The 27,891-nt window shown below is 41.7% G+C and overlaps 1 protein-coding gene across 2 annotated transcripts in view; it reads left to right on the top strand.

The window, feature by feature from the left end:
• Positions 1–1,795: 1,795 nt before the first annotated feature.
• LOC102484392 (serine/threonine-protein kinase tousled-like 2) overlaps positions 1,796–27,891 on the top strand; it is a 47,475-nt gene continuing 21,379 nt past the window's right edge. The window contains exons 1-2 of one of the 2 annotated variants that reach the window (XM_014591839.2): positions 1,801–1,907; positions 26,830–27,002. In XM_014591839.2, the coding sequence (XP_014447325.1) occupies positions 26,997–27,002 (6 nt within the window). In that variant the 5' untranslated portion in view covers positions 1,801–1,907; positions 26,830–26,996. Of the gene's footprint in view, positions 1,908–26,829; positions 27,003–27,891 lie in introns of both variants that reach the window. The other variant, XM_014591838.2, reaches the window with a different exon arrangement.

The raw sequence follows: 27,891 nt of genomic DNA, 5'->3' as shown, positions 1-27,891 counted from the left end.
TGGAGGCCCCGGCAGCCTCCCGGGCGCCCCCGAGAGCTGGCCCGCCCTCCCTCCGTGACAGGTGGGCCTGGAGTTGGGGAAAGTTTGGAGCCGGCGAGGGGCGCTGGGGCCAGGCCCCATCGGTCCTGCTTCCCTGCTGGGCTGCAGGGAGGATCCCAGTCCGAGGCCCGCTGGAATGAGACGGAGTGGATATTTCCTTAACATGAGTTGACATTAAATGGAATAACCGCCGGGGCGTCATTTTCCGGGCCAGGCCTGGGGATGGACGTTTGGGAAATGTTGGGAAAGACCTTGGGGTTTGGGAGAGACTGCCTTTCCGACCTCGATCAGGGCCAGGGCGAGAGGCGAGGAAGGCCACTTACTCTGGGCAACTCGCTCGCTCAGTCTTTTTTCCCTTTCTGTTTCCTTTATTAAAGAGGCCTTCCTGCCCTTCTGAGAATTTCCTAATCCTGTCTCTAAGCTGCACTTGTATATGCAGATGAAACTTTAATTTGTCACCGTTTCATTCCCCTTTTCCCCAGACTCTCGATTTGGGAAGGGAAATGAGACTGGTGGACTTGGAGGGGTTGTTACTGGAAATTGTGGAGTTGTTAGAGCGAAGAGTAGAATGTTGAATGCATGTTTTCAATGAACTTTAAAATCACACCAGTCATTCAGTAACTAATATGTTCAGAGGAGTTCTATGTAATAATATGTGCCCCTTTTTCACTTTTAATATTAAAGAGGCGATGTTCAATGGATCATGCAAGAGTTGATCCTCTTGCAAAGGATGAATATATTTGCTGAAGGTAGTCTGTGAATTCATTGGTCATGGAAGGAGTTTAAAAATGGTGTCCTTCTGCCCCTCCCTGCTTGGAAGGAGTGCTAAAAGCAGATGTCCAGAGTCCAGAGAAACCTAGTGATCAGAGAGAGTAGTCAGAAGAAGCTTTTGTAAAGGGAGTGTTATGGAGTTTTATTAATTTCCTGAGTGAATTGAGGTTGATGATTTTCCATGGGTTCTCTATTAAATTAAAAATCTTTTTTCATGAGCTGCTGTGTGCTCATTAGAGAAAGCTGTATGATGGGATTATTTGAAGTTATTTGTAGTTTCTGATTCATGCTATATTCTTTTAAAATTACTAGTAATGATTCATATTTTTAGTTTAAAAACTAGTTCCTGTGTGTTTGGGAAAGAAATACCTGAAAGTACTTAGCTAGGCCATCCATGGGTGTCAGAGTGGTAATGCAGTATTCCTCAGTGCTGAAGCCATATAGGAAGGTATGGGTTCAGGTCCTGCAGTTTCCCTGCCTACACCAGGCCAAGGGTGAAGTGTGGATCATGTAAGAACACCCCATTGAAGGTGTTCCTCTCTGCCTGTCTCTCACTGAAAAAATAACTAAATAAACTTAACAATTACTTTAGAAAAAGAAAGTGCTTAACTAGATACAAAGGTTGATAGAAAGGGTTTTCTTTTTGTAAGCTAGCCCTTGTTTTTTTTTTTTTGTTTGTTTTTTTTTAACTTCTCTTCCAGTTTTTACAAAGATTATGTGAAGGGGTTGATGTTTTTTTTTTTTTTTTTCTCTTCCTCAAGTTAAATTAGAACCAAGGAAAACATAAGTGACCTTCCATAGAAGAGGACTTGTGAGCTGTTGTATAACTTTAAATGTGTTATTACTGTTTGTTGCAGTGTGTTGTAGTTTATCACTTTTGTGATGTGTTTACTCCAGGTTTGCCTGTATGTAACTAGTTGAGTTGGATAACCTCTGAGTGTTGTCATAAACAAAACTGATTCCATACATCTCAGTTTCTGTGGTTTCATGGCCTGCTTTTTCCTTTTCCAGTAGAAATGATGGAAGAATTGCATAGCCTGGACCCACGACGGCAGGAATTACTAGAGGCCAGGTTTACTGGAGTTGGTGTTAGTAAGGTGAGTAAAATGATGATAGTGAGCACACTGTTCATACACTAAACACATTTAACTAATGATTGTGAGTTTGGGTGGACCGTGCTGATAGATCACAGGGCAGAAGGTTTGGCTCCTGGTTCCAGTGAACTTTTAAATTCTAGTTGTTCTAGTGATCACTTAATAGTCCATTTGAAGGTGGTCTGTCTGGGAGTATCTGCTTCTTTTTCCCTTTTAACATAGAAAAGATTTCTTATGGGTTTTATTGCAAGGATACTAACATATTCTGTCATGTTTTATAAAAAGTTCTCAGTCACTTAGAAAACATTTTAATTATAAGGCATTGTGTAGCTTCATTACACTGGCTTTTGGGATATTATATGGTATTGAAAGCTCTGTCTCTGTAGAGTTATTTCTCCACATCTGTAGTTCAGCAGATTCCTCTGGTTGCACGCCCCCCTTCCCCAAGACTGCTTCATTTTTTTGTTTTCTTTCCTCAGTTTTGTATAGGGCACATGCATTCACCAGAGAGAGAGATGGAGAGAAAGTGAGAAACTCAGAAATCACCTACCGGGAGGATGGCTACACCACAATCCCTTCTCCACTCACCTCTCGGTATTTTGTGTGCACACACACATGCCCAGTGTGTTTTTCAAGCCACCAGGTCTGGGACTTGAACCTCACAGTCAGCCGTGTGGAATCCCACCGCCTTAACCACCACACCATTAGCTGGTCCCCAGACTGCTTTCTCACTCTTATTTTGCCTTCTTGTTCACTGTTTTTACTTTGTCACAGGAACATAAAATAGGAGTAAGCCCCTACTATGGGCGAGTATGACATTAAGCCATATTATGGCTTCCTGTGCCTCGCTGTGTACCTACTATGGTAGTGCATCCCTCTGCTCTCATTGGGTGATTTTTAGTGCAGTCTGTAAAGTGTATTTATGATGTTTTATATAGAAGCTTCACTGAGCCAAGATTGTTGTGTTCCTTGGGCTTGAGATGTGTGAACAGTTGAATTGTAGTTCAGTAATCAAGGTGACAGATTTCTTTCGGTGCTTTTCAAGAAATCCTATGTCCTGGTAACCTAGGTATTAGTCTCATGCTTTGGTTAATAGCTTTTCCAGGAGAAGGTGTGTGTAAAGGTTTAATTAGAAAAAATGGCTTTTTTTATGGGTCCCATATTTTTGACGAGCTGGATAGCGTGACGGTTTTCGTTCATTCAGCGGATACTGAGTGCCTGCTGCATGCTGGACACGGTGCAAGGCGTTAGGAATGACTCCTCAGCACAGCACCTGTATACCTGCTGTATGAGGAGAGATGGGGTGAAGAGGGAGGGTGCTGTGATGAGGGCTGGATTGGAGCTGTGACCAGGGGCTGTGGGACACAGGACTTGTTACACATTAATTCTTGGTATCTTGGGCCACTTTAACGAGATAACTGACTTTTGTGTCACTTTGGGGTGCCTTTACTCCTGAGCGTTATGTATGGAAGTTACATGTACAGATAGAAATAGTCTGATCTAGGTGAAGTAGCTTCAGATAGAAATGAGCAGTGTATTTGAGTTTTCAATTGATCTCTGGGTCATTTGATTACTTAATGATGACCTTTGATGTGTCTTTTAACTTGGAAATTCAACATAAGGCTCACATCCAAATTTCTGTTCAAATGGTCTCCGACCTACCAAGCAAATTATACATAGTTTAAACCCTGGCCTTTGTCTTTTAGGTCGGTGATGGCTGTATCCAAGTATGCTTTTGATGGGGTAGGACATATGTGGTAGAATGAGTGATGTTCTGAATTTTGCTGCTTACATTCAACTTAAAATCATGTGCTGAGGCATCAGGAAAAAACCTCTGTACAGGGAAAGAAAATCACCCATATGCAGTTGTTTTTATTGTTACTTTAATGTTTCTAGTGTATTGATTACAGTAAATGTATTATTTAAGGACTCACAAGAGAGTATTCTGTTGTCTGTAGCAAAACTACTTGAAAACAAACAAATCAAGAATGTAAATTATTCTGTGGTCTGTAGGAATAGGTAAAGAAAATCTTCATTTTGTTCAACTTCCTTTACCTGCAAGACATTGTACCTCTCAGATCATTCATTAGAAATGAGGGTGGAGCGGGGATGATAGTACTGAGAGGAAAGGATTCTTTAAAAGAAAAATTCCTCCTGGCTTAGAATTCCTCATTATAGGTCATAGTTTCCCAATGAGGATATCACTGTGTTGATGACAGCTTTCAGTTTTGCAAAGATCAGGAGAGGTTTCAGCCCTCCTTGCTCCAAGTGGGAGTGACTTCTCCGAGATGGTGCCATCTAGTGGGCTGGTGCAGCCTCATGGCCTATGTCTTGAGTTTCAACTGACTATTCATAACATTTCAGTACTTTCTGACATCTATAGAAGGAAGAAAACCAGTGCTACTGTGGAGTCTTTCCTAGTGGACAAGAGTGTTACAAGTAGTTACAGTCTTGGAACTAAAGGTTATAGTAATCTTCTGTCATGTCACTCCACATTTTTTACACCTGCAGAAAAGTTTGTATCATAAAGCTTAGGCTAAAACAAAATGGCTATGTCTCTGTGTTTGTTCCTTATATTTAAGGTATTTATTACTTATGTTAGTTTCAGTTTTTGTTTTTTAATTTTCTGTAGAGCGTGTGTGCTTGCTGGAGAGACATGAAGAGAGAGGGGAGGAGAGAAAAAATGAGAAAGTACTCCTGTGGGGATGACTACCTTGCAGTTTCTTCCTTCTCCATTCTCCTCTTGGGATTTTGGGTACACATGCACACACGCCTGATGTATTTTTCTTTTCTTTTTTAGAGAGTCTTTTGCTGTAGGGTGCATGTATCAGATAGACCGGAAGTGAGAAATCACCCCTGGGGGGATGGTCACGCCACAACCACGCACGCATGTGTACCCTGCACAAGTTTTAAGCCACTGGGTCTGGGACTTGAACCATAGTTGATGACTTGGGAGTCCAGTGACGTAACCATTACACCATTTGCTGGTCCCTATCTGGTATGTTTTTCAAGCACCTGGGTCTGGGACATAAACTGTGTAGTCAGCCACGTGGGATCCTGCTGCCTTAACCACCATGCCACCAATTGGTCCAATATATGAGGTTTTTGTTTGTAAAATTTTAATTTTCTTGCATAATGCATTTATATGCATCCTATCTCTTTTAGCCTATTTACTTCATTATAACTAGAAAATCAAGTAACTTGTTTTGGGCTTTGGGATTCACTATGTGGTTTTTGTTTAAAAAATTGATGTTTTCTGTCATTTGTGAGTAGATGATAGGGGAAATATTCTTTTTTTAAAATAATTTTTTTATTTCATTTAAACATTCTTTTTTTTTTTTTTTTTTTAATTTAACCAGAGAGAGACAGAGGTTGAGAGTGAGAGAGAGAGGAAGTGAGAAAGCAAGCCACCAGATTCAGGACTAGAACCCTGGTCGGCCATGTGGGAGTGTCCAGTGCCTTAACTACAACGCCACCTGCTGGTCCCATAGGGGAAATATTCTAAGGTGCCCTGAGGAGCCTGTAGTGGCTCCTTTCCTAGTCTAGCTACCACTTTTTCGGAGGACCTAAAACCATTCTCTTAGCAGTTTTGAGTAAGATTAGATTGGATTGTGAATCTAGTTCAATTCTTGTTGACTTATGTGAACTACTTACTTTTAATTTTTTTTTTTTTTTTTGTAGAGGTTTTTGCTATAGGGCTCGTGCGCTCACCAGAAAGACAGAGAGAGGCAGAGAGATAGAAAGCGAGAAATCACCCCCCCGGGGGGGAATGGTCATGCCGCAATCCCTTCTCCTCCATTCTCCTCTCGGGATCTTGGGCACGCACGCACGCACACGCGCCCAGCGTGAGTTTAAGCCGCTGGGTCCGGGATTCGAACCACGGTCGACTACATGGGAGTTCAGCAACATAGCCATTACGCTAACTGCTGGTCCCAACCTTACTTTTAATTTTTTGATAGGGTCTCAATATGCTGTGATCTTACTGCCTTGCTCCTGAGTAGCAGGCACCACAGGCACACACCACTGTCCTGATTTTTTAGGGTGGGCCTGGAGTTAAACCTGGGCTTCTCGTGTGGCCTCAGCCTGCTAAGCAGCAGCATCTAGCATCCTATTGCTGGGTTAGCCTACCTTAAAAAAAAAAATCTTCCTTAGGACCAGCAGATGGTGTAATGGTTACATCTCTGGGTCATGGTTTGGGTTCCACCCAGTGGATTGAAACTCAGGCTGGATGAGTGTGCAGGCCCAAAATCCCTAGAGGAAAATAGAGAAGGGATTGTGGTGTGGCCATTCCCCTGGGGAAGTGGTGGTGGTGATTGCTTGCTTCTTGTTTCTCTGTCTCTGTCTCTCCAGTGAGCACACATGCCCTATAGCAAAAATGTCTCTAAAAAAAACAAAAAACAAAAAAACCAAAAAACAACTCTTCAAGACTGACTAATCTGCTTCTAGCAATGTGAAGCTAACAGACTATATCTTGTATTCCTATGTTTGTAGTCAGGAGTTGTTGGCAGTTTATACGTCCTGCGCTGCTCCCTTTTGACAAGTCAGAGACAGGTATATGTTGTTTCTGGAGACTGTAAGTAGGTGGGTGCTCACCCTTGCTCTGTACCTGTACCTCGTTGAATAGTAATGCTAATACAGTAGCAAATACTATATGCCAGAACCATTCCAAGTACAATAGGAGCAATAAGCAGTGGATTTAGATCTCTTACAATAAGGATATTAGTTAAGAAATCTAATCAGTTCACTAGATTAGTATACATCCTCGTCACTCCCTTTTTTTAAAAGAATTATTTAGGGACCAGCAGATGGCATAATGGTTATGTTGCTGGACTCCGAAGTAGTCGGCTACAATTTGAGTCCTGGACCCTGTGGATTAAACTCACGCTGGGCGCATGTACATGCGTGCCCAAGATCCCAAGAGGAGAATGGAAAAGGAATTGCAGCATGCCCAGCCCCACCCCGAAAATCACCCCCAGGTGATTTTTCGCATTCTGTCTCTTTCTCTGTCTGGCGCACACGTGCCCTATAGCAAACCCCCCTGTCCCCCCCGCAAAAAAAAAAGAATTATTTAACTTAATTTTATTAATCATTATTATTTTTCAGTTTGATAAGGGTTGGGGAGGAGAGAGAGAAAGAAAGTGAAAAAGCAAGCGTCCAGGTCCAGGACTCAAACTGCGGTTGGCCATGCTACCTGCTGGCCCCTCTCCCTTCTCTTTTTTATTATTTATTTATTTATTTAAATTATTTATTCACTCATTTATAACTTACAGACACTGCATTACTCCCATCAGTTGAATTACATACTTGCCAAGGATCACTTTATGACAACTTGTATTGCAGCTATACAAGTTAATACAAAGTTGCATAAAAACAACAAAATAGGATTACAAAATGAAAGAATTATTGTTTTGAAAACTAAGTTAACTCCTCTAGAAAGACTTAAGGTGAGTCAAGGGCCAGCCAGTGGAGGCTGGTGGGTCCCACATGGCTAATTGTGTGGTTCAAAACGTGAATCTGTTGGCTTGAAAAACATATCAGATATGTGTGCATACCTGGCTATAATTTCAAGAGGAGAATGGTGGAGAGGTGATTGTGGCATGGCCATCTTCCCTGGGGATTGCTTTCTCACTTTCCTTCTGATGAGTGCACACACCCTATAGCAATTTTTTATTACTAATTAATAATATTATTACTAATAATTATTATTTTTATTTGGAGATGTTTTTGCTATAGGGCACGTGCGCTTGCCAGAAAGCCAGAGAGAGACAGAGAGATAGAAAGCGAGAAATCACCCCCAGGGGGAATGGCCATGCCGCAATCCCTTTTCCTCCATTCTCCTCTCGGGATCTTGGGCACGCATGCACATGCGCCTGGCGTGAGTTTAAGCCACTGGGTCCAGGACTTGAACCGCTGTCCACTACATGGGAATTCAGGGACATAGCCATTACGCTAACTGCTGGTCCCCCAAGAAATTATTTAACTTTGATTAGAGGAAAAAAAAGGGAAAGTGAAAAAGCAAGCTCCTAGGTCTGGCACTTGAACCATGATTGGCCATGTGGGAGTCCGGTGTCTTAACCACCACAACCACCTGCCGGCCTAAGAGATTTTTGCCATAGGGTGCGTGTGCTTGCCGGAGAGATAGGCAGAGAGACAGAAACCGAGAACTCACCCACCAGGGTTCATGGCCACGCGCAGTCCCTTCTCCTTTATTCTCTTCTTGGGATCTTGGGGGTATGGAGGCACATGCACCTGATAAGAGTTTTTTCTTTTCTTTTTTTTTTTGAGAGGTTTTTGCTATAGGGTGTGTGCGCCCGCCAGACAGAGAGAGGCCAGACAGAGAGAGACGGAAAGCAAGAAATCACCCCCCAGGGGGAATGACCACACCTTATTCCCTTCTCCTCCATTCTCTCGGGATCTTGGGCACGCGGGCACACGCGCCCGGCGTCGCAAACCGCGGTCGACTAAGTCGGAGTCCAGTGACATAGCCATTACGCTAACTGCTGGTCCCGCCTGATAAGAGTTTTTAAGTCACCAAGTCTAGGACTGGAAGCATGATTGACTATGTGGGATTCCAGCAATGTAACCATTACGCCATCTGCTGGTCCCAGTTTGTAATTTTTTAATCTTGGCTATGTTGGTTGATAATTGACTGGGCAGTGGCAGTGAGAAAGAGAGAAGCACTCTGGATGGATCACGTCACACCCTGTTCTCCTGCGGCATTCCAGTTCCTCAGGATATTAGGCATGTGCATAAGTGCCTGGTGTATTTTTCAGACCGACCCAGGGATCTCATTGGCTCTGTCAAGTGTGGCTTAATGAGCCGGACATCTCCCGATAATCTGCTGCCTACGTTATGTTGGGTGGGAAATTATTGCTCTGATAGGATTTTCTTTTTTTTTTTTTTAAAGAATTATTTTATTTAACTTTATTTATTCTTAATTTGACCAGAGAGGGACAGATCTAGAGAGAGAGAAAGTGAGAAGGCAAGCTGCCATGTCCGGGACTCAAACCATAGTTGACCATATGGAGTCCAGCATCCTTAAATACCACGCTACCCGCTGGTCCCCTGATAGGTTTTTCTATCTAGCCACATTGGCATCATTTTCACCCTGAGAGGCATAATTCCCATAAATCTTTTGGGGGAGTTGAAGGTGGGTGGTCTGTCTTCTGTAACTGCTTCCTGCTGGAAAGGGGCATTGGCTCCACCTATTGGACTTCACAGAACTCTGGTTCTGTCTGATCTGGTGAGAGAGTGGGACCCAGGGCTGGTTGTTGTGGTGGTCCTGAGGTGTGTTGGTGAAAGGGCTGTCATTGCCATTGGATGACTCCTGGTAGGATTCAGGGAAGGTCCCAAGGGGTTGAGAACCCTGTTGTATGGGTCATTTGCAGTTTTATAGCTTAGGTTCTTCATGTTTTCCAACAGAGACAAATAAGTCTTTGCTATGGGATTGGAGTAGGCTAAGGCAGCGGACTCCCAGCCTGGCTCGCCACAGTGTATGTTGCACTTTGGATTCTGTGGTGATACCAGGTTTTGGGTGATTCAAAAAATTGAATAAAACACACCAGTAGCAAAAGGAGAAGAAGGTAGTTTTAAGTAAAAGCCAAGGTACACTCCTGAGAGGTAGGAGTGGGCCTGAGTAGTCAGAGGAAGAAAAGACCAGTTCTCACTTTTTAAAAAGAGGTTTGTTTTTGGCTTTGGGGATAGATGGAGAGAGTGATGCGAAGACAGTGAGAGGGAAAATGGCCACTCTGCTATCCCTTCTCCTCCCTTCTCCTGGGATCTTGGGCATGCATGCACTTATACCTGCTGTGAATTTCATGCCACCAACTGGGGTTGACTACTTGGAATTCCAACACCTTAACCACTAGACTACCTGCTGGCCCTGTCATTTATTTTTTAAAAAAAAAAAAGTTCAGGTATTTTACAGTTAATATATACTATACAAAACTCAGTAAACACAAATGTTGAAAAATAGTCTCCATTACATTGAAGCTGCTACATTTATTTTTTTAACCTTATTTGAGTTTTATTTATGGTGAAGAGCGTTTGTATGCATGAGACAGAGACAGTGGCAGTGAGAGAGAGAGAAGCACTCTGGATGGATCACGTCACACCCTGTTCTCCTGCGGCATTCCAGTTCCTCAGGATATTAGGCATGTGCATAAGTGCCTGGTGTATTTTTCAGACCGACCCAGGGATCTGAACCTGTGGTAAGCCACGTGGCTTCCAGCATTACAGCAGTTTACTTTTACTACCAGGCTGGGCTTATACTAGTGGCTTTTTTTTTTTTTCTTTCAAGGAATTATTTATTTGTTTAATTTTTGTTTGTATGCTATTTCTTGAGAGATTTTTTTGATATAGGGTGCATGTGCTCACTGGAAAGACAGAGCTAGAAAGTGAGAAATCACCTCCCAGGGGTATGGCCATGCTGCAATCCCTCCTCCATTCTTCTCTTGGGATCTTAGACATGCACTTGGTGTGTTTTAAGCTGCTGAGTCTGGACTCAAACTGTGGTTGATTATGGGGAGTCCAGTGACATAACCATGATATCATGTGCTGTTTCCAATTATTTTTTTAATTAGACCAGAGAGAGAGAAAGGAGAAGTGGGAAAGCAAGCCACCAGGTCTGGGACACAAACCTTGGTTCGCCATGTGGGGTCCAGGACTTTGACCACACCATGCCACTGGGCAGCCCTGATGGAATTTTTTTTAATCGCCAGAAGGCATGTGTGTTTACCGGAGAGAGAGACAGACAGGAAGAGCATGAAAGCATCCCTAATGGGGCACGGTCATGCTGTAATCCTTTCTCCTCCACTTCTTCATCCTGTTCTTTTTTTTTTTTTTTGGGAGGTTTTTGCTATAGGGTGTGCTCGTTAGAAAGACAGAGAGAGACAGAGAGATAGAAAGTGAGAAATTACCACACACCAGGGGGGATGGCCACGTCGCAATCCCTTCTCCTCCATTCTCCTCTTGGGATCTTGGGCATGCATGCACACATGCCTGGTGTGAGTTTAAGCCACCGGGTCTGGACTTGAACCGTGGTCAACTACATGGGAGTCCAGCGACATAGCCATTACGCTAACTGCTGGTCCTTTTTTTTTAAAGATTAAAGCAGAATGAATTAGTGACTTGTGATAGGGAATAGGATGGGGTGGGTGGGAATTTTAAATATTGCAGCTATGAAAGATTTTATTTATTTATTTTAATTTGACTGGGGGGGCGGGGAGAGAGAGAGAAAAAAAAAACCCATCAGATTGGGAACTAGAACTGCTATCAGCCGTGTGGGAGTCCAGCACCCTTAACCACCACACCACCTGCTGACCCAAAGAACTCTTGATAAATCTGTTATGCTTGCCTTGTCCTCTCCCTTTCATTTACTTGGTGTTTATTTGATTCTCTTATTTCCTATGTAGTTAAGTACCAGCTCTTGTCTCCTCTTTCTCTGTTACCTCTCAAATCTTTTTCTACTCCTGTTACTATTGCCTTAATCTGGACCTTCATTCAGAGCTGTAATAGTCTTTCCTTCTCTGTTACAATTTCCCTAAACTGCCAGTGCTTATCTCTAAAAATGCCAACTTTAAAAATATTTATTTTTATTATTATTTTTAATTTGCTTTAGGGTGTATGCACTTGCAGAGACACATAGAAAAAGTGAGAAATTCCCCCAGGAGGGATGACCATGTTGCAGTCCCTTCTCCATTCTCCTCTAGGGACTTTGAGCATGTGTGCATATGTACCTAACGTTTTCAAGCCATGATCCAGGACTTGAACCATGTAGTCAGCCAGCTGCGTTAATCTCCATGCTACCTGCTAGCCCCAACCTGGTGTGTTTTTCAAGCTTCTAGGGCCAGGATTTGAATTGTGCAGTTGGCCATGTGGGATCTAGCTCCCTTAAGCACCAGGCCATGGAGCCAGTACTTAGATTTTTGCTTTTATAAATAAAGGGAAGGAAAATAAATAAGATATATTTCAAGTCTAAGTCTAGGGATGGTGATGTGGCTTAGTCTTACTCATCTCTAACTTGTCTGGGTCTCAAATTGTCAGGTCTTTCCCTGTGGTACTTAGACTCTCACTTGATCCTGACTGCTGCTACTACTAGTATAATAGGATTCATGTACAATCCTCTTCCTAGTATGTTTAGGCTGAATGCTCCTAAACTATTCTCTTTGACCTTTTATAGTGCCGTTGACCTATTTCCCTAATCCAAAAAGAGATTTGGCTCATTTTAATCCCAGCCATTTCTATCTTAAACTTGAGGCATATTTCTTTGATATTTCCTGGAGTACTTAGTAACTTTGACCTGCAGAAAGGTTCTCCTTCCATCACTCTGGTTCATTTGGAGGTAGCCTCTTGGCTTAAATTGGGCTATAGAGCTTCTGTTTTAGGGTTGTCTTGGTAACTGTCTTTTCCGCCTTGATAGACTTTCATGGGAAATATATTTTCATAATTGGAAGTATCTGTTCTATATCAAGAAATCCTTCAGGGTAGACTAAGGGTTGTGAGGTTGTGAAGCACCAGTGAAAGCCTTTTTCCCAGTTGGTTTGTTAGCTTTGCCTGTTTTTCAAGGTTCTTATGACTGAATTGGGCTCCTTAGTCTCTACACAGTCCTTGTGTACTAGTATGCTCGAATCAAATCTTTCCTGTTTAACAGTAGGTCATGGTTATACTATGTTAGCCATCATAGCTGCCTGTGACCCCCTCACAGATACACCTTGTGCTAAGGACTGCTCAAAGCCAGATTGTCACAGAGTGAATTGTTTTTTGAGAAATGTAATTGGTCATTCCTTGTGCAATTTGGGATTCAGAGCTAAGAATAGGATTTACCTTATAGTCATATCTTACTCTTTAATATCTTTTTTGTTTGTTTGCTTACAGGCGCATGCACTCACTTGTGGGGGAAGAGAGAGAGTGCGTGCTTAATGGAGAGAGAAAGGAAAAATAAGAAAGTACACCCCAGGAGGATGGTCACACTGCAGTCCCTTCTCTATTCTGGGGCTTTTCATCACACATGCACATAACCAGGCTTTTTTTTTTTTTTAAGAATTATTTATTATTATTTTTTCGAATTTGACCAGAAAGAGAGATGGAGGGAAAGTTGGAAAGCAAGCTGCCAGATCTGGGACTTGAACCATGATCAGCCATGTGTGAGTCTAGCACCTTAACTAGCACACCACCTGCTGGCCCCGTGATGTGTTCTTTTTTAAAGAACTATTTTATTGGGACCAGCACTTGGCCTAATGGCTGTATTGCTGGACTCCCATGTGGTCAACCGCGGTTTGAGTCCCGGACCCAGTGGCTTAAACTTAAGCCGGGTGCATGTATGTGCATGCCCAAGATCCTGAGAGGAGAATAGAAAATGGATTGAGGTGTAGCCATCCCCCCTGGGGGGGGATTTCTTACTTTCCGTCTCTCTGTCTCTGTCTTTTTGGTGAGCGCACGCACCTTATAGCAAAAACTTCTCCAAAAAAATTATTTTATTCACTTTTTAAAAAGAATTATTTATTTATTTAATTCCATTTATTATTATTATTATTATTATTTTTAATTTGGCCAGAGAGAGAGAAACAGAAAGGGAGAAAGAAAGCTACCAGGTCCAAGACTCAAACTGTGGTCAGCCATATGGGAATCCAGCGCCTTTAACCACCATGCCACCTGTTTGCCCCTATTTTATTTACTTTTATTTATTTATTTGTTTAAATTTGACCAGAGAGGGCTAGAGTGAGAAAAAGAGAGAGAGAGAGAGAGAGAGAGAGAGGCAGAGAGAAGAAAGAAAGAAAGTGAGAAAGTAAGCCATGAGGTCAAGGATGTGAACCATGTGGGAGTCCAGCATCCTTAACCACATCACTGGCCAGCCCCATTGATATGTTTTTTAAGCTGCTGAGTCTGAAACTCGAACCATTAAGTTGGCCGTATGGGATTCAGCCTCCTTATCCACCACACCACTGGCTGCACCCCCACCTTTTGAAAATTATTTATTTAATTCTATTTAATATTATTATTATTTTTTTTAAGATTTGCTTTAGGGCACACACGCTTGCCAAAGGTGGAGGAGGAACCGTGAGAAAGCAAACTGCCAGGTCTGGGACTTGAATCATGGTTGGCCATGTCTGTGCAGGTACCCACTGGAGAGACAGACAGTCCAGCACCTTTACCACACCACCTGCCAGGCCTCCCCCATTTTTTTCAAACTACATATACAGCGAAATATATTGGCCAGGAATAATCTGTTTTGGATCCTAGTATCTGCTTAAAATGTTAACTATTACTGACTAATAAATTTCATTTAATCATTAATACCATTGAAGCGTTAATAGTGGTGTTAAAATATAAATCCTTGGAGCTAGCAGGTGGCATAGAGATTAAGGAAACTGGATCTCACAAGGCTAACTTAACAGTCTGAGTCCCAGTTTGAACAACATGCTGGACACGTGTGTGCATGCCCAAAATCCCAAGAGGAAAATGGGGAAGAAGGGATTGTGGTGTGCTGGACTCCAATGTGGCCGACCGTGGTTTGAGTCCTGGACCTGGTGGCTTGCTCTCTCTTTTTCTCTCTCTCACTCTGTCCCTCTCTGGTCAACTTGAAATAAAAAAATAAATAAAGTTTAAAAAAATTTCTTTTAAAAAAGAATTAAGAGAGAGCTTTTTGCTATAGGGTGCAGGTACCCACTGGAGAGACAGACAGAAAATCTGAGACATCACTCCTCATGTGACATGACAACGCCACAATCCCTTCTCCATTCTCTCAGGATTTTGGGCACGCACCCACATGTGCCTGGCATGAGTTTTAAGCCACCGTGTCCCGGACTCAGTGTGGTTGACTACATGGGATTCTACCGACATCACCATTACACCATTTGCTGGTCCCTTTTTTGTTTTTTTAAACTATTGCATGAGCAAGTGACAGGCAGATAAAGAGAGAGAGACTGAGACAGACAGCACCCATAACAGGGTCCTGATGCTGCAGTTCATCCCTAGCCTCAACCGTGGGTCATGGGCACCCATGTGTCCAGATTAGTTATTGAGATCTCCAGACATGAAATTGGAACTTTCCCACGTGGGTTAGTCTTGCAGAGTGTTGGATTTTGCTGCTGTGCTACCATCTGGCCTCATAATTTCCTTCTTTTCTAAGGCCGAATAATATCTCCCTGTATGTATAGTGGGTACTGTGGTTACTTCCACCTTTTGGCTATTGCGAATGAGGCTGTTGTGAACATGGGTGTATACCTATCTCTTTGAGTCCCTGCTTACACTTTAGGCTAGAATTAGGCTAGAACCAGAGAAGGTGGCACAGTGGTAGTGCAACTGGACCCCCGTGGGGGAAGGTCCTAGGTTCACATCTCAAGACCTTCCTGAGCATGCTGAGCATGCTTATGTCTGTAATCCCAACCAGCTAAAATGAGGTAGATTGTGGTGTGAGGACCAGATTGGGGTTGTCCCCTTCCACCCATGGAATGAATGAATGAATGAATGAATGAATGAATGAATAAATATTTTGGTTACATATTTGGAAATGGAACTGTTGGATCACATTAAACTATACTCTTTTGTTGAAGCTTGACCTCCTCTCGGGTCTTAATGACAAGTAGCAGGCAAAAAATGGAGATTCTTGGGAGCAGTAGGTGGGGCGGAGGTTAAGGCTGGATCCCACATGGCTTACTGAGTGGTTCAAGTCCTGGACCTGGTGGCTCAAAACCATGCTGGACACATGTGCATGCATGCCCAGAATACTGAGAGGAGAATGGAGTTCTCGAGAAGGGATTGTGGCATGGCCATCTTCCTCAGGGGGGGTGATTTCTCCTCTCCCTCCCCACTCAAATGTATGAGCCCTGTGGCAAACTACAATAAGGGGGTGGGAGTAGGGTTCTTTTAGTTTACCTTCTATAAAAAATTTACAAATCTTGGAAACTGTGTTAACATTTGTAGACGAACTAGTAATAACATTCAGGTTGTAACTATTTTTGCAAATAGTATTATGGGCCCATTAAATTGAACTAAGCCATTATGTAACTTGGTGAGTTATGTAAGATAGCCTTTTCTTTAACCAAAGCATAGGTTAATTATAGAATAACTGTAAATGACTATCTAAATTTGCTGTACTAGAATTTATTTTAAAATTTTATGTTAAAATGGAGTATTGCTTCAAATGATAAGCCCAATCAAGACTGGTAGCGTTGCCCACATAAAGATAACAAGTTGCCGGTATCATTTGTAGTGAATGCAACCCATGTGACTGATGGCTTTGCTCTGTAAAGGGTAAATATGTGACTTTTATCAGAGTTAGTGTTCATTTAGTTCTTGTTTTGCTTGACTTCAGAGGATTTCTAAGGATAAATTGTGAAAATACAGTATGGTGGGAAGGGCCAGCTCATCTCAGGAGATGCTACCTCCAGTTCTGGATATTTCTGTTATATTAATTAATTTTAGCACCAGATTCGGTGCTCCTAGTTAGCAGAAGCTATTAGAATCAAACTAACTTACCTAATTAGATTAATAGTTGACTAGCTAGAACAAGCACAAAATATTTCATCAGCTTCTTTTATTTTTATTTATGTATTTAGAATGATTTATTTTATTGTTTTTTTAATTTGACCAGAGAGAGAGAGAAGGAAAGTGAGAATGCAAGTTGCCAGGTACGAGACTTGAATTGTAGTCAGCCATATGGGAGTCTATTGTCTTAACCATCGTGTCACCTGCCAACCCCCAATCAGCTTCTTTTAAACTGTTTGGGTGGGACGGCCCTTAGCTTGGCAGTTAAGGGTGCTAGCTGGATCCCATAGGGCTGACTGTGCAGTTTGAGTCCTGGATTTGGTGGCCTAAAAAAAACGCCATTTAGTGGCTGGCAGGTAGCATGGTGGTCAAGGGCACTGGACTAGTAATAACATTCAGGTTGCATGGCTGACCAAGGTTTGAGTCTTGACCTGGCGGCTTGCGTTCTCACTTTCCTTCTCTCTCTCTTGCTCTGTCCCTCTCTGGTCAAATTAAAGATAAATAAATAAATAAAGTTAAATAAAATAATTATTTAAAATAAATAAATAAGCCATTTAGGGACCAGCAAATGACATAATGGTTATGTCACTGGACTCCTGCATAATTGACTATGGTTTGAACCCTGAACTTGGTGGCTTGAAAGTCATGCTAGGCGCCTGTGCATACATGCCCAAAATCCTCAGAGGAGAATGGAGGAGAAGGAATCGTAGCATGGCCATCCCCCCCACCCCCAGGGAGTGATTTCTCACTTTCCATCACTTTTTCTCTGTCCTTCTGGTGATCGCACGTGCCCTGTAACAAAAATCTCTCTCTTCAGGGAAAAAAAAAAGCCATTTGAAGGGATAGCAGGTGGTGTGGAGGTTAAAGTGCTGGATCCCATAGAGCCATAAACCTGTGTGATTTGATTTCTGGACCTAGCAGCTTGAAGATCACGTTTGGTGCTTAGGTGTGCATGTCCAAAATCCTGAGAGGAGACTAGAGGAGGGAATGTGGTGTGGTCATCCCCCCACCCCCTGGGGGGTGATTTCTTACTTTCTCTTGTCCTCTCCTCTGTCTTTCTTTCCTGAGCATCTGTACACTATAGCAAAAGCAAAACAAAGGAAAAAGGCATTTGATTTGTTTGTATCTGGCTATGAAAGAAAAGAGACTTACTGGTTATATTGAAATCTTTTTTTTTTTTTAATAATTATTTATTGGGTTGGCAGATGGTGTGGTGGTTAAAGGTGCTGGATTCCCACGTGGCTGACTACGGTTTGAGTCCTGAACCTGGTGGCTTGCTTTCTCACTTTCTCTCTCTTTCTCTCCCTCTCTGGTTAAACTGAAATTAAAAAATGGATAAATAAATAAAGTTAAATAAAATAGCTCCTCAAAAAATTATTTATTTATTTAATTGAATATTTATTTATATTTATTTAAAATTTGATAAGAGAGAGATTGAAAGGGAAAGTGAGAAAGCAAGCCGTCAGGTCCGGGACTCGCTTGAACTGTGGTGAGCCATGTGGGAATCCAGGGCCTTGAACCCGCCACACCACCTGTCAGCCCCTATATTGAAATCTTAGTGTTCAAATTTTTTAGCAGTTGAGTTTAAACAACTTTTACTCAGTCTGTGCTGTGTTCAGGTGTTATGGGGTGTTGAAAGAGCCTACCATGGGGACCAGCAAGTGGCATGGTGGTTAAGGTGCTGGACATTCCCACATGGCTGACCACAGTTCGATTCCTGGACCTGGTGGCTTGCTTTCTCACTTTCCCTCTCTCTCTCTCTCTCTGTGTCTCTCTCTAGTTAAGTTAAAATAAATAAATGAATGCATAAATAAAAATATTAAAAAAAAGAGAAAGAGCCATTCAGATTTACTGTACATTCTTGAAGCACTTTTAAGAATGGTCATGGACTCATGTCAGTGGCACACAGCTGCAGACAGTAATGGCAGTGTGAAGGTGTTATGTACCTAAGAGAAGGGAGTATGATTCATTTGGATGAATTCTGTGTTGCTCAGAAAGCAAGATTAAAATGTAGATAAACAACCTAAGGAAAATTCTGATAAAATATTACAGTTAAGTCAAAGAATGACATTATAGAGTAGCGTGGTATTGAGGCTTAGCAAAAGAGCTTAGTATCTAGGGCAGAGGTTTTTTTTTTTTTTTTTTAAGAGATTTTTGCTATAGAGTGCATGTGCTTGCTAGAGAGAGAGAGAGACAGGAAGTGAGAAATCACCTCCTATGGGAGATGGCCACGCTGCATTCCCTTCTCTCTTCTTCTTGGGATCTTGGGCACACATACATGGGCCCAGCATGAGTTTTTTTTTTTTTTTTTTTTGAGAGACTTTCACTGTAGGGCGCGTGCGCTCGCCAGACAGACAGAGAGAGACATAGAGACAGAAAGCGAGAAATCACCCCCCAGGGGGGATGGTCACGCCGCAATCCCTTCTCCATTCTCCTCTCGGGATCTTGGGCACGCACGCACACGCGCCCGGCATGAGTTTTAAGCCACCAGGTCCGGGACACGAACCGCGGTCGACTATGTGGGAGTCCAGCGACATAGCCATTACGCTAACTGCTGGTTCCCAGCCCAGCATGAGTTTTAAGCCACCAGATCTAGGATTTGAACCACGGTCCATTACAAGGAAGTTCAGCAAAGTAACCCTTATGCCATCAGACATTCTTTTTTAAAGAATTAATTTGGTTAGTTAATCCATTTTTTTTTCCTTTAAGAATCATTTATTTAATTTTATTTATTCATTCATTTATTTTTCTATAACTAGAGAGACAGACAGAGAGAGAGAGAGAGAGAGAGGGAGAGAGAGAAAGTCAGAAAGCAAGCCATCAGGTCTGGGACTCGAACCATGGTCAGTCTTGTGAGAATGTCCAGTGCCTTACCACACAATCTGCTGGTACCCGGTTAATACATTCTTAAAATGTTCTGTGACTCAGAATAGGTTAAAAAAAAAAAACAACAAAGAAAGAAAAGTCTGTCAGTTGCCTTGAATTAGATTACAGTACTTTGCATGGTATTTTTCTTTTATAGCAGGTATTTGAACAGAAGCTGTGTAAGTAATTATTAGAACTGTAGTATAGTCATTGTGTAGGAGACTGAACTAAATCTACTAAGTCTAATTCCCAACCTTTTACTTTTCTTTTCTGTATGGCCTGGGAGGCCATTCTTTTCTATTAAACTGTATTTACTATGCAGTGCTTTATTTCCCTAGTGTTATCAACCAGTGCTTTAGAATAGTGCAAGGTGAGCCTCGCCACATGTTTTTCATCTAAGTCAGAGTTAGAGATGATTAATTAGAATAGTATATGCGGGGTAAGTGAAGTGAGATTATATGTCATACTTGCTATTGGAACAGGACCTAAAAGGTCTGAGGTCTTGATTAGTTGTCCATTTCCTCCCTGTTAAAATACTCAGTAAGAAAAATAAATTAGGCTGGTTCCAAGACCTTGTACTTAAGGAGCAGAATTCCATAGGCCAATTGGCCAGGACTTGTTTCTCCTATCTTTCTGTTTCTCTCTGGCAAGTGCATGCACCCTCTAGCCAAAAAAAATGAAAAGAAAAACAAGTTTTGAATACTCAGGACCAGAACTGGAGGAGCTATTTGTTGTATAGAATTACTTGTTGTAGATAACTTACTTTAACAAGTTCCACAACGTTTTATTTATTTCTGGACTAGAAGCTTACAACACAGTTATTACTATGGGTGACATTTACAGACTTTTTAAAAAGATTGGGTCTTGCCAAGTCACCATCCTCCTGCCTCAGTCTTGCAGCTAGGACTACAGCCATAGGGCACATGTGCACATCGGAGAGAGATGAAGAGACTCGGCAAAAGGGGAAGTGAGAAAGCACGCACCATAGAGAATGGCCATGTCATAATCCCTTTTCCTCCATCTGTCCTTTGGAGTTTAGGGCATGCATGCACATGTGCCTGGAATGTTTTTCAACCTGCTAGATCTGGGACTTGAACCACATAGTTGGCTATGTGGGATCTAGCTGCCTTAGCCAATATGCCATAGGTTGGCCCAGTTCTTTATTTGTTATGTTGGCCAGGCTGGCCTTGAACTCTTGATCCTCTTACCTCAGCCTCCCTGAGTCACTGGGATCACAAGCATGAACTGCATCTGACTTGTATGTAAGACTGTCAATCAAATCCAGGCCTTCCATGTGGTCCCAGTCTGTAGGGCATAGTGTCATAGCAGCACCACTGCATCTGGACACTTAAATAACTTTTAAGAGTGACATAATTTGAGGGCAGACTATATCTATCTATATATATCCATCACTAGAAAAGTAACAAAATAAATAATTACGAACAATCCCTTATTGGAAATAAAATGGAACACTTAAAAATACAGCTTAGTCCTGAGAAGGAAGGAAAAGAGGAAGAAGAAAAAAACTTAACAAACTAAAATTTCAGTAGGGTAGATTTAAACCCAACTGTTGGGTTGTCAGAAAAGTCATGACCCATTTTTGCATAGAAAAACAGAAAAACATGACTTTACCAACAACCCAGTATATCAATAATGAAATAAATGATAAGTGGCCTAGCCCTCAATGAAAAGTTTGTCAGACTAGATCAAAAAGCAAGAGCTGGGAACCAGCAGTTAGTGTAATGGCTATGTCGCTGGACTCCCATGTAGTCGACCACGGTTCGCATCCCGGACCCGGTGGCTTAAAACTCACGCCGGGTGCGTGTGCATGCGTGCCCAAGATCCCGAGAGGAGAATAGAGGAGAAGGGATTGCGGCGTGACCATCCCCCCTGGGGGGTGATTTCTCGCTTTCTGTCTCTATGTCTCTCTCTGTCTGTCTGTCGAGCGCACGCACCCTACAGTGAAAATCTCTCAAAAAAAAAAAAAAAAAAAAAAGCAAGAGCTAGCTAGCTATATGCTATCTGCCAAAAACCCACATTATTTTCAAACAGTAACTTTATTATTTAGAATGAAAAAAATGACTGTATTGGGACTAACAGCGTAATGGCTATGTTCCTGGACTCCCACGTAGTCGACCGTGGTTCAAGTCCTGGACCCGGTGGCTTAAACTCACGCCGGGCGCGTGCGCATGCATGCCCAAGATCCCAAAAGGAGAATGGAGGAGAAGGGATTGCGGTGTGGCCCCCTGGGGGTCAATTTCTTGCTTTCTATCTCTCTGTCTCTCTCTGTCTTTCTGGCAAGCGCATGCACCCTATAGCGAAAACCTCTCCAAAAAAAAAAAAAAAAAGACTGTATCAACCTTAGATATAAAAACCTGGAGTACCTATGTTGTATTAGACAACACAGACTTCAGAACAAGGAAAATATTACAAGTTACTACTTAGGATGAAAATCCATTTTATCCTAAGAGAATACCAGTCTGTAGCCACTAACAAAGTAGAGCAAGAATTGACAGTTGAAAGGAAATAATAGACAAATGAACAATTAAAGTTGGAAACTGCAGTATTTTCTCTCAGTAATTAATAGAACAAGCAGGCAAAAAATTTAGTCAAGATATAGAAGATTTAGACAATACTCTCAATGGTCTGTACCTAATTGACATTTATAGAGCACTCTGCCCACGTTCTTCTCAAGTGCACATGGAACATTTACCAAAATAGACCATATGCTGGACTATAAAACATGTTTCAACAAATTAAAAAGGATTGAAATCATGTAGAGACTCCTCTCGCTACAACGGAATTAAATTAGACATCAAAAAGAAAAAGAGATCTGGAAGATCTCCAAGTATTTGAAAGTGAAGTAACATACTTCCAAATAACCTTTGGGTTAAAGCATTCACAAGGGAAATTAGAAGATACTTAGAACTGAATGAAAATGAAAATGTAATTTATCAAAATTTGTGGAGTGCGTCTAATACTGCTTTAGAAGTAAACTTACAGCTTCCAACTCACTGACCCAAGATTCTGCCTTAAGGAGCTAGAAAAAGAGCCAACTAGAAGCCCACGTGGTAGTTGGAGAGGCCAGATCCCATGTGGCTGAATGTGTAGTTTAAGTCCCAGACCTGATGGCTTGAGAAGCATACCAGATGCATGTGCATATGTGCCTGAAATCCCGACATGACAATGGAGAAGGGATTATGGCATGGCCGCCCCTGTAGGTTGTGCTTTCTCACTTCCCCGCTCTCTCCCCTTCTGACTGTCTGTCTCCAGTTGCGTGCACACAGCCTATAGCAAAAATAAATAAATAGATAAATTTAAAAAGCTAGGAAAAGAGTAATCACATAGAGAAAAAGTAACGAGTTGAAATAGAAGGCAAATCTGAGAGTAAAAGAAAAAGCAAAACTGAATTATCTATATTTACAAAGTGGCTTCAGAGAGGTCATAGAAAAAATGGAATTAAAGTAAAAGTTTATTTTGATGTAGAATTTTTTTTTGAAGATCCCTCTTATTGAAGAAATTGGATTAAGGGATCAGCAGGTGGCATGGTGGTTAAGTTGCTGGACTCCAATATGGCAGACTGAGATTTGAGTTCTGGACCAGTAGGCTTGTGGTTCTTGCTGAGAACATGTGCATGTATGCTCAAAATCCCAGGAGGAGAATGGAGAAAGAGGGACTGCAGTGTGTCCATCCCCCCAGCGGTGATTTCCCACTTTTCCTGTCATGGTCTTGCTTTCTCTCTCTCTCTTCCTGGTGAGTCCATGTACCTTATGGCAAAAACCTGAAGGAAAAAAGGAACGAAAATGAAATTAGATTAGTAATTAAGTCTTCCCTGACCAGCAAGTGGCGTGGAGGTTAGGGAGGCTAGATCTCACATGACCATCTTCATGGTTCAAATCCTGGACCTAGTGGCTTAAGAATTATGCCAGGGGCATATTGCCTGCATGTCCCAAATCCTGAGAGAATGGGGGAGAAGGGATGGTGGTAGGTGGTGATGTCTTACCTTCTCTCTCTGTCTGTCCACCTCTGGCAAGCACATGCTCCCTATAGGAGAAAAAAGTCTTCCCACAAAGAGAAGTCCAGACCTATAAGACTATTGGTGAACTCTATCAGACATTTAAGGGCGGAAATAATAACAATTTTTTTTCACAATATTCAGAAAACATTTATGAGGCCAGTATACCACCTTGATGCCAACTTAGTCAAAGGACATTAGGAAAAAAAGAAAACTATGCCACAGTGTTATTTGTGTGTGTATTCACACACACACACACAAATCATTAAAATGTTAGCAGATTGTATCTAGCAATGTGTAGTAAGAATATATCATGACCATTTGGGTTTTTTCTAGTTGTAGGGTTGAATTAATATTAATAGAATAAAAGAAAAAATCTAAGGTGACTTTTAAAAAAATAATATTTATTTATTTGTTCATTCAATCATGAGACAGAGAGAGAGAGAGAGATGGTGAGAAACCAAGTCACCATGACCAGGACTTGAACCGTGGTTGGCCATGTGGGAGTGTCCAGTGCCCCAACCACCATGCCACTGGCTGGTTCCCAAGTGACCTTTTTTTTCAAGCATGATCAATGTTCATGGATTTCTTTTTTCAAAGAATTATTTATTTTAATTTCATTTATTCATTCATTTATTATAATTTGACCAGAGAGAGAGACACAAAGAGAAAGAGAGTGAGAGAGAAATTGAGAAAGCAAACCACCAGATGTGGGACCTGAACCATGGTCAGCCATGTGGGAGTGCCCAGCACTTTAACCACCATGCCACCCGCTGGCTCCCTAAGGTGACTTTTTAATAGCTACATTAAAATGCATTTGACAGAGCACATATACTTCGTGGAATACTATTCAGCCATAAAAAACAACAAGCCCCTAGAATTTGATAGAAAGTGGATGAATATGGAAGATCCGTTGCTGAGTGAAGCAAGTCAGGCTATGAAAGAGGGACATTGTATGTCTCCCCTTAACATATACCGACTGTCAGCACTCTATGGCAGAGACTGAAAGACTGGAGGACATAAAAGCATTAAAAATTGTTATGGACACTAGAGCCAACGTGCAAAGAGTGGGGGAGGGGAAGAACATAGGAAAGGAAATTTGGGGAAAGAAGTGGAGAGGTAGGGCATTTGTGGGACATGGATATGGTTTGTTATTTGTTGATGACGTGTTTATATTCTCGTCTGGGCTGAACTGAGGTGTGTGTCACGCCGAGTAGAGTCTCTTTAAAATCTAAATGATGTGTAGCGATTAAATGTATAAATAATCATTAGAATGAATAAATAAAAATATCAGGAAAAAAAGACAATGAAAAAAATGCATTTGACAGACTTCAACACTAATTAATGATAAAAGTTCTCAAGTAACTACTGAGGAATAGAAGGAAACTTTCTCAATCTGATAAGAGACATCAGTGAAGGGACCAGCAGTTAGTGTAATAGCTATGTTGCTGGACTCCCATGTAGCCGACCATGGTTCGATTCCCAGACCTGGTGGCTTAGACTCACACTGGGTGCATGTGCATGTGTGCCCAAGATTCTGAGAGGAGAATGGAGGAGAAGGGCTTGTGGTGTGGCCATCCCCCCGGGGTGATTTCTCACTGTCTGTCTCTCTGTCTTTCTGGTGAGAGCACGCGCCCTATAGCAAAAACCTTCCCCCTCCAAAAAAAAACCCCCCCCCCACAAAAAAAAAAAAAAAAGAGAGACACACATCAGTGAAAATCCTAAAATTAGCATCCTCCTAAGGGTGAAAGATTGAATCTGTTCTACCTAGTATCCAGAGCAAGTCAGGGATATTCTCACATCTTCTTCAACATGTTCTGAAGGTTCTAGCTAGTTCAATAAGGCAAGTAAATGGAATATGCTTATAGATTAGAAACGGAAAATAAGACTATTTTTTAGATGTCCTTAAATTTTTTTTTTCTTTTTTCATGATAGACTGTGCATGCATGAATGTGAGAGTGAGGGAGAGAGGGAGGGAGGATTACCCTCCATAGGATTTGGTCACACTGTAATCCCCTTCTACCAGCCCTTTGGCTCTTGGGTACTGATGCATGTGTCTGGCGTGTTTCATGCTCGTGGACCAGGGATTGGAACATGCGTTTGCCTTGTGGGATCTAGCTTCTCAAGCAGTGCATTACTATTGTGCCACAGAGCCATCCCTAGATGTCTTATAGGTGACATGATTGCATGTGTTAGTAAGTCCTCAGCTATAAAAGTTCCTAGAGTCTGGGGCCGGCGTGTAGTGTGGTGGTTAAGGGCACTGGATTCCCACATGACCGACTGCGATTCGAGTTCTGGACCTGGTGGCTTGCTTTCTCACTTTCTCTCTCTCACACTCTGTCCCTGTACACTCCCACATGGCCGACCACGGTTCAAGTCCTAGTCCTGGTGGCTTGCTTTCTCATTTTCCTTCCTTATCTCTCTCTCTCTGGTCAAATTAAAATAAATGAATGAATAAATAATTTTTTTTAAAAAAGTGATGAACATTTATAATATCAAATAATATACAATATAAAAATGTTCCCTCTGAGTAGAAGAATGAGAATATTTTTGAGAATTCCTTGTAATAGGAAGCTACTTCTATCCATTTAATGGATAAAGACATTAAGTGACAGGCAAAGACCATGCATTTGTTCATGAGCACTCCTTTATAAATAGATTCTTTGACTGGGATATAGTGGGGAATAAAATACTGATCTTATGGAGCTTATACTATAGTAGAGATTGAAGGGAAAAATAAATTCAGGGCACTAAATTTCCAGTGTTGCTTAGCATTTTTGATTTAGATGAATAGTTAAAACTTTACTCATTAGATTTTATTTTTTAAAGAATTATTTTATTTGCTTTATTTATTTATTTATTTATTTGTTTATTTTAATTTGACCAGAGAAGAGCAGAGTGCCTGTGTGTATGTATGCAATAGAGAGCAAGAGGGAGAGTGAGAAAGCAAGCTGCCAGATCTGGGACTTGAACCAAGGTCAGCCATGGGAGTTCAGCATCCTTAACCACACGACCTTCATTAGATCTTTTTTTTTTTTTTTAGATTAGAGTTGTTTCAAGCTGTCACTTTTTTTTTTTAAGAATTATTTTATTTACCTTTATTTATTTATTTTAATCTGACCAGAGAGGAACAGAGTAAGAGGAGGGGGATGAAAGTGAGAAAGCCAGCTCCCAGGTCCAGGACTTGAACCATAATTGGCCATGTGGAGTCCAGCACCCTTTAACCACCACACCACCTGCTGGCCCTGCCCTCATTAAATCTTGTATATCGTTTCTTAATTGAATAATTCGGCCTCTGTATGTTGCAAGATACTTTCTTGTAATACATGCTTCGGAGTTTATAGGGTGGTTAAAAATCATTGACTTGGTTGGGTTAAGTTTCATGCTAAGGATGGTCCATGCAGGAACTCCTACATAGGGTAAAGAGGTAAAACTGATCTTCATTGAATGCCAACTATATTTCAGACACTGTATTTCTATCCTCCATGATACCGAGTTTTATTTTATTTAATCCTTGCAATATCCCTAAGGTAGGTGGTTTTTCCTTTTTTATCACAGATGAGAAGACCACAGCTCATAGAACTTAAGTGATTTGCCCAGTTTCATACAATGGTTCAGTGACTCAGTCCCACACCTAGCTGACTTTACACTGTTGGTACCAGCTGTTCTCAATCATTTTTCTATTGGTTACACCCCGGGCCATCCCATTCTTTCCCACCTAGGAAATGCAAGTAAGTGAGATTAATTTCTTATAGTGCTAACTTTGAAACTGTTATTTTATTTTAAAAGTACATCACTCACAAGAATGAACAAATTCAGTAATTTCTTGTGATACTATTCAGAGTTGATATGTCAAGATACCGGTTTTAAATTAGTTTTAGTGTACTGTAAGTCAAAGTCACTGTTTATTTAAGTTGTCAAATTAGTTTAACTTGGAACCATGAGCCTGTGCTTTGGAAATACCTGCTGTAGGGAGTAAGAAAACTCAAGCTAAGAATCTGTGTATGAGTTATATCTACTTTTTTTTTTTTTTTTTTTCGCTATAGGGTGAGTGCACTCGCCAGACTGACAGAGAGACATGGAGACAGAAGCGAAAAATCACCCCCCAGGGGGGATGGTCACACCGCAATCCCTTCTCCTCCATTCTCCTCTTGGGATCTTGGGCACGCACGCACACGCGCCCGGCGTGAGTTTTAAGCCACCGGGTCCGGGACGCGAACCACGGTCGACTATGTGGGAGTCCAACGACGTAGCCATTATGCTAACTGCTGGTTCCCGAGTTATATCTATTTTGATAATAGATTAGTAATGTAATTTTCAGAATTCAAAAGTGAGCAAATGAGATTGGTGTGCTCTGGTGAAAAAAATCTCCCAACTATTTTTCCCAACCAGAGATGGAAACTAAATAGAGTGGTGGCAGAATGGGGTCAGATTGATATTGTGTACATAATTTACTATCTACTAGCCCTTAGATGGGCATAAGGAGTGTTAGTGATGTCTGCCTCCCTCCTTACAGATGAGGAAACTGAGGCTCAGAGAGAGTAGTTGACTTGCTAAGTAAAGCTCGTGTCACAGTCAGGTAGCAGAACTGGAATTTAGACTTGCATTCTGTAAGTTTAG

This window comes from Tupaia chinensis, unplaced genomic scaffold (genome assembly GCF_000334495.1).
Source record: "Tupaia chinensis unplaced genomic scaffold, TupChi_1.0 Scaffold000624_1, whole genome shotgun sequence".
Lineage (NCBI taxonomy): Eukaryota > Metazoa > Chordata > Mammalia > Scandentia > Tupaiidae > Tupaia > Tupaia belangeri.
This window is presented reverse-complemented; position numbering and strand designations above follow the sequence as displayed.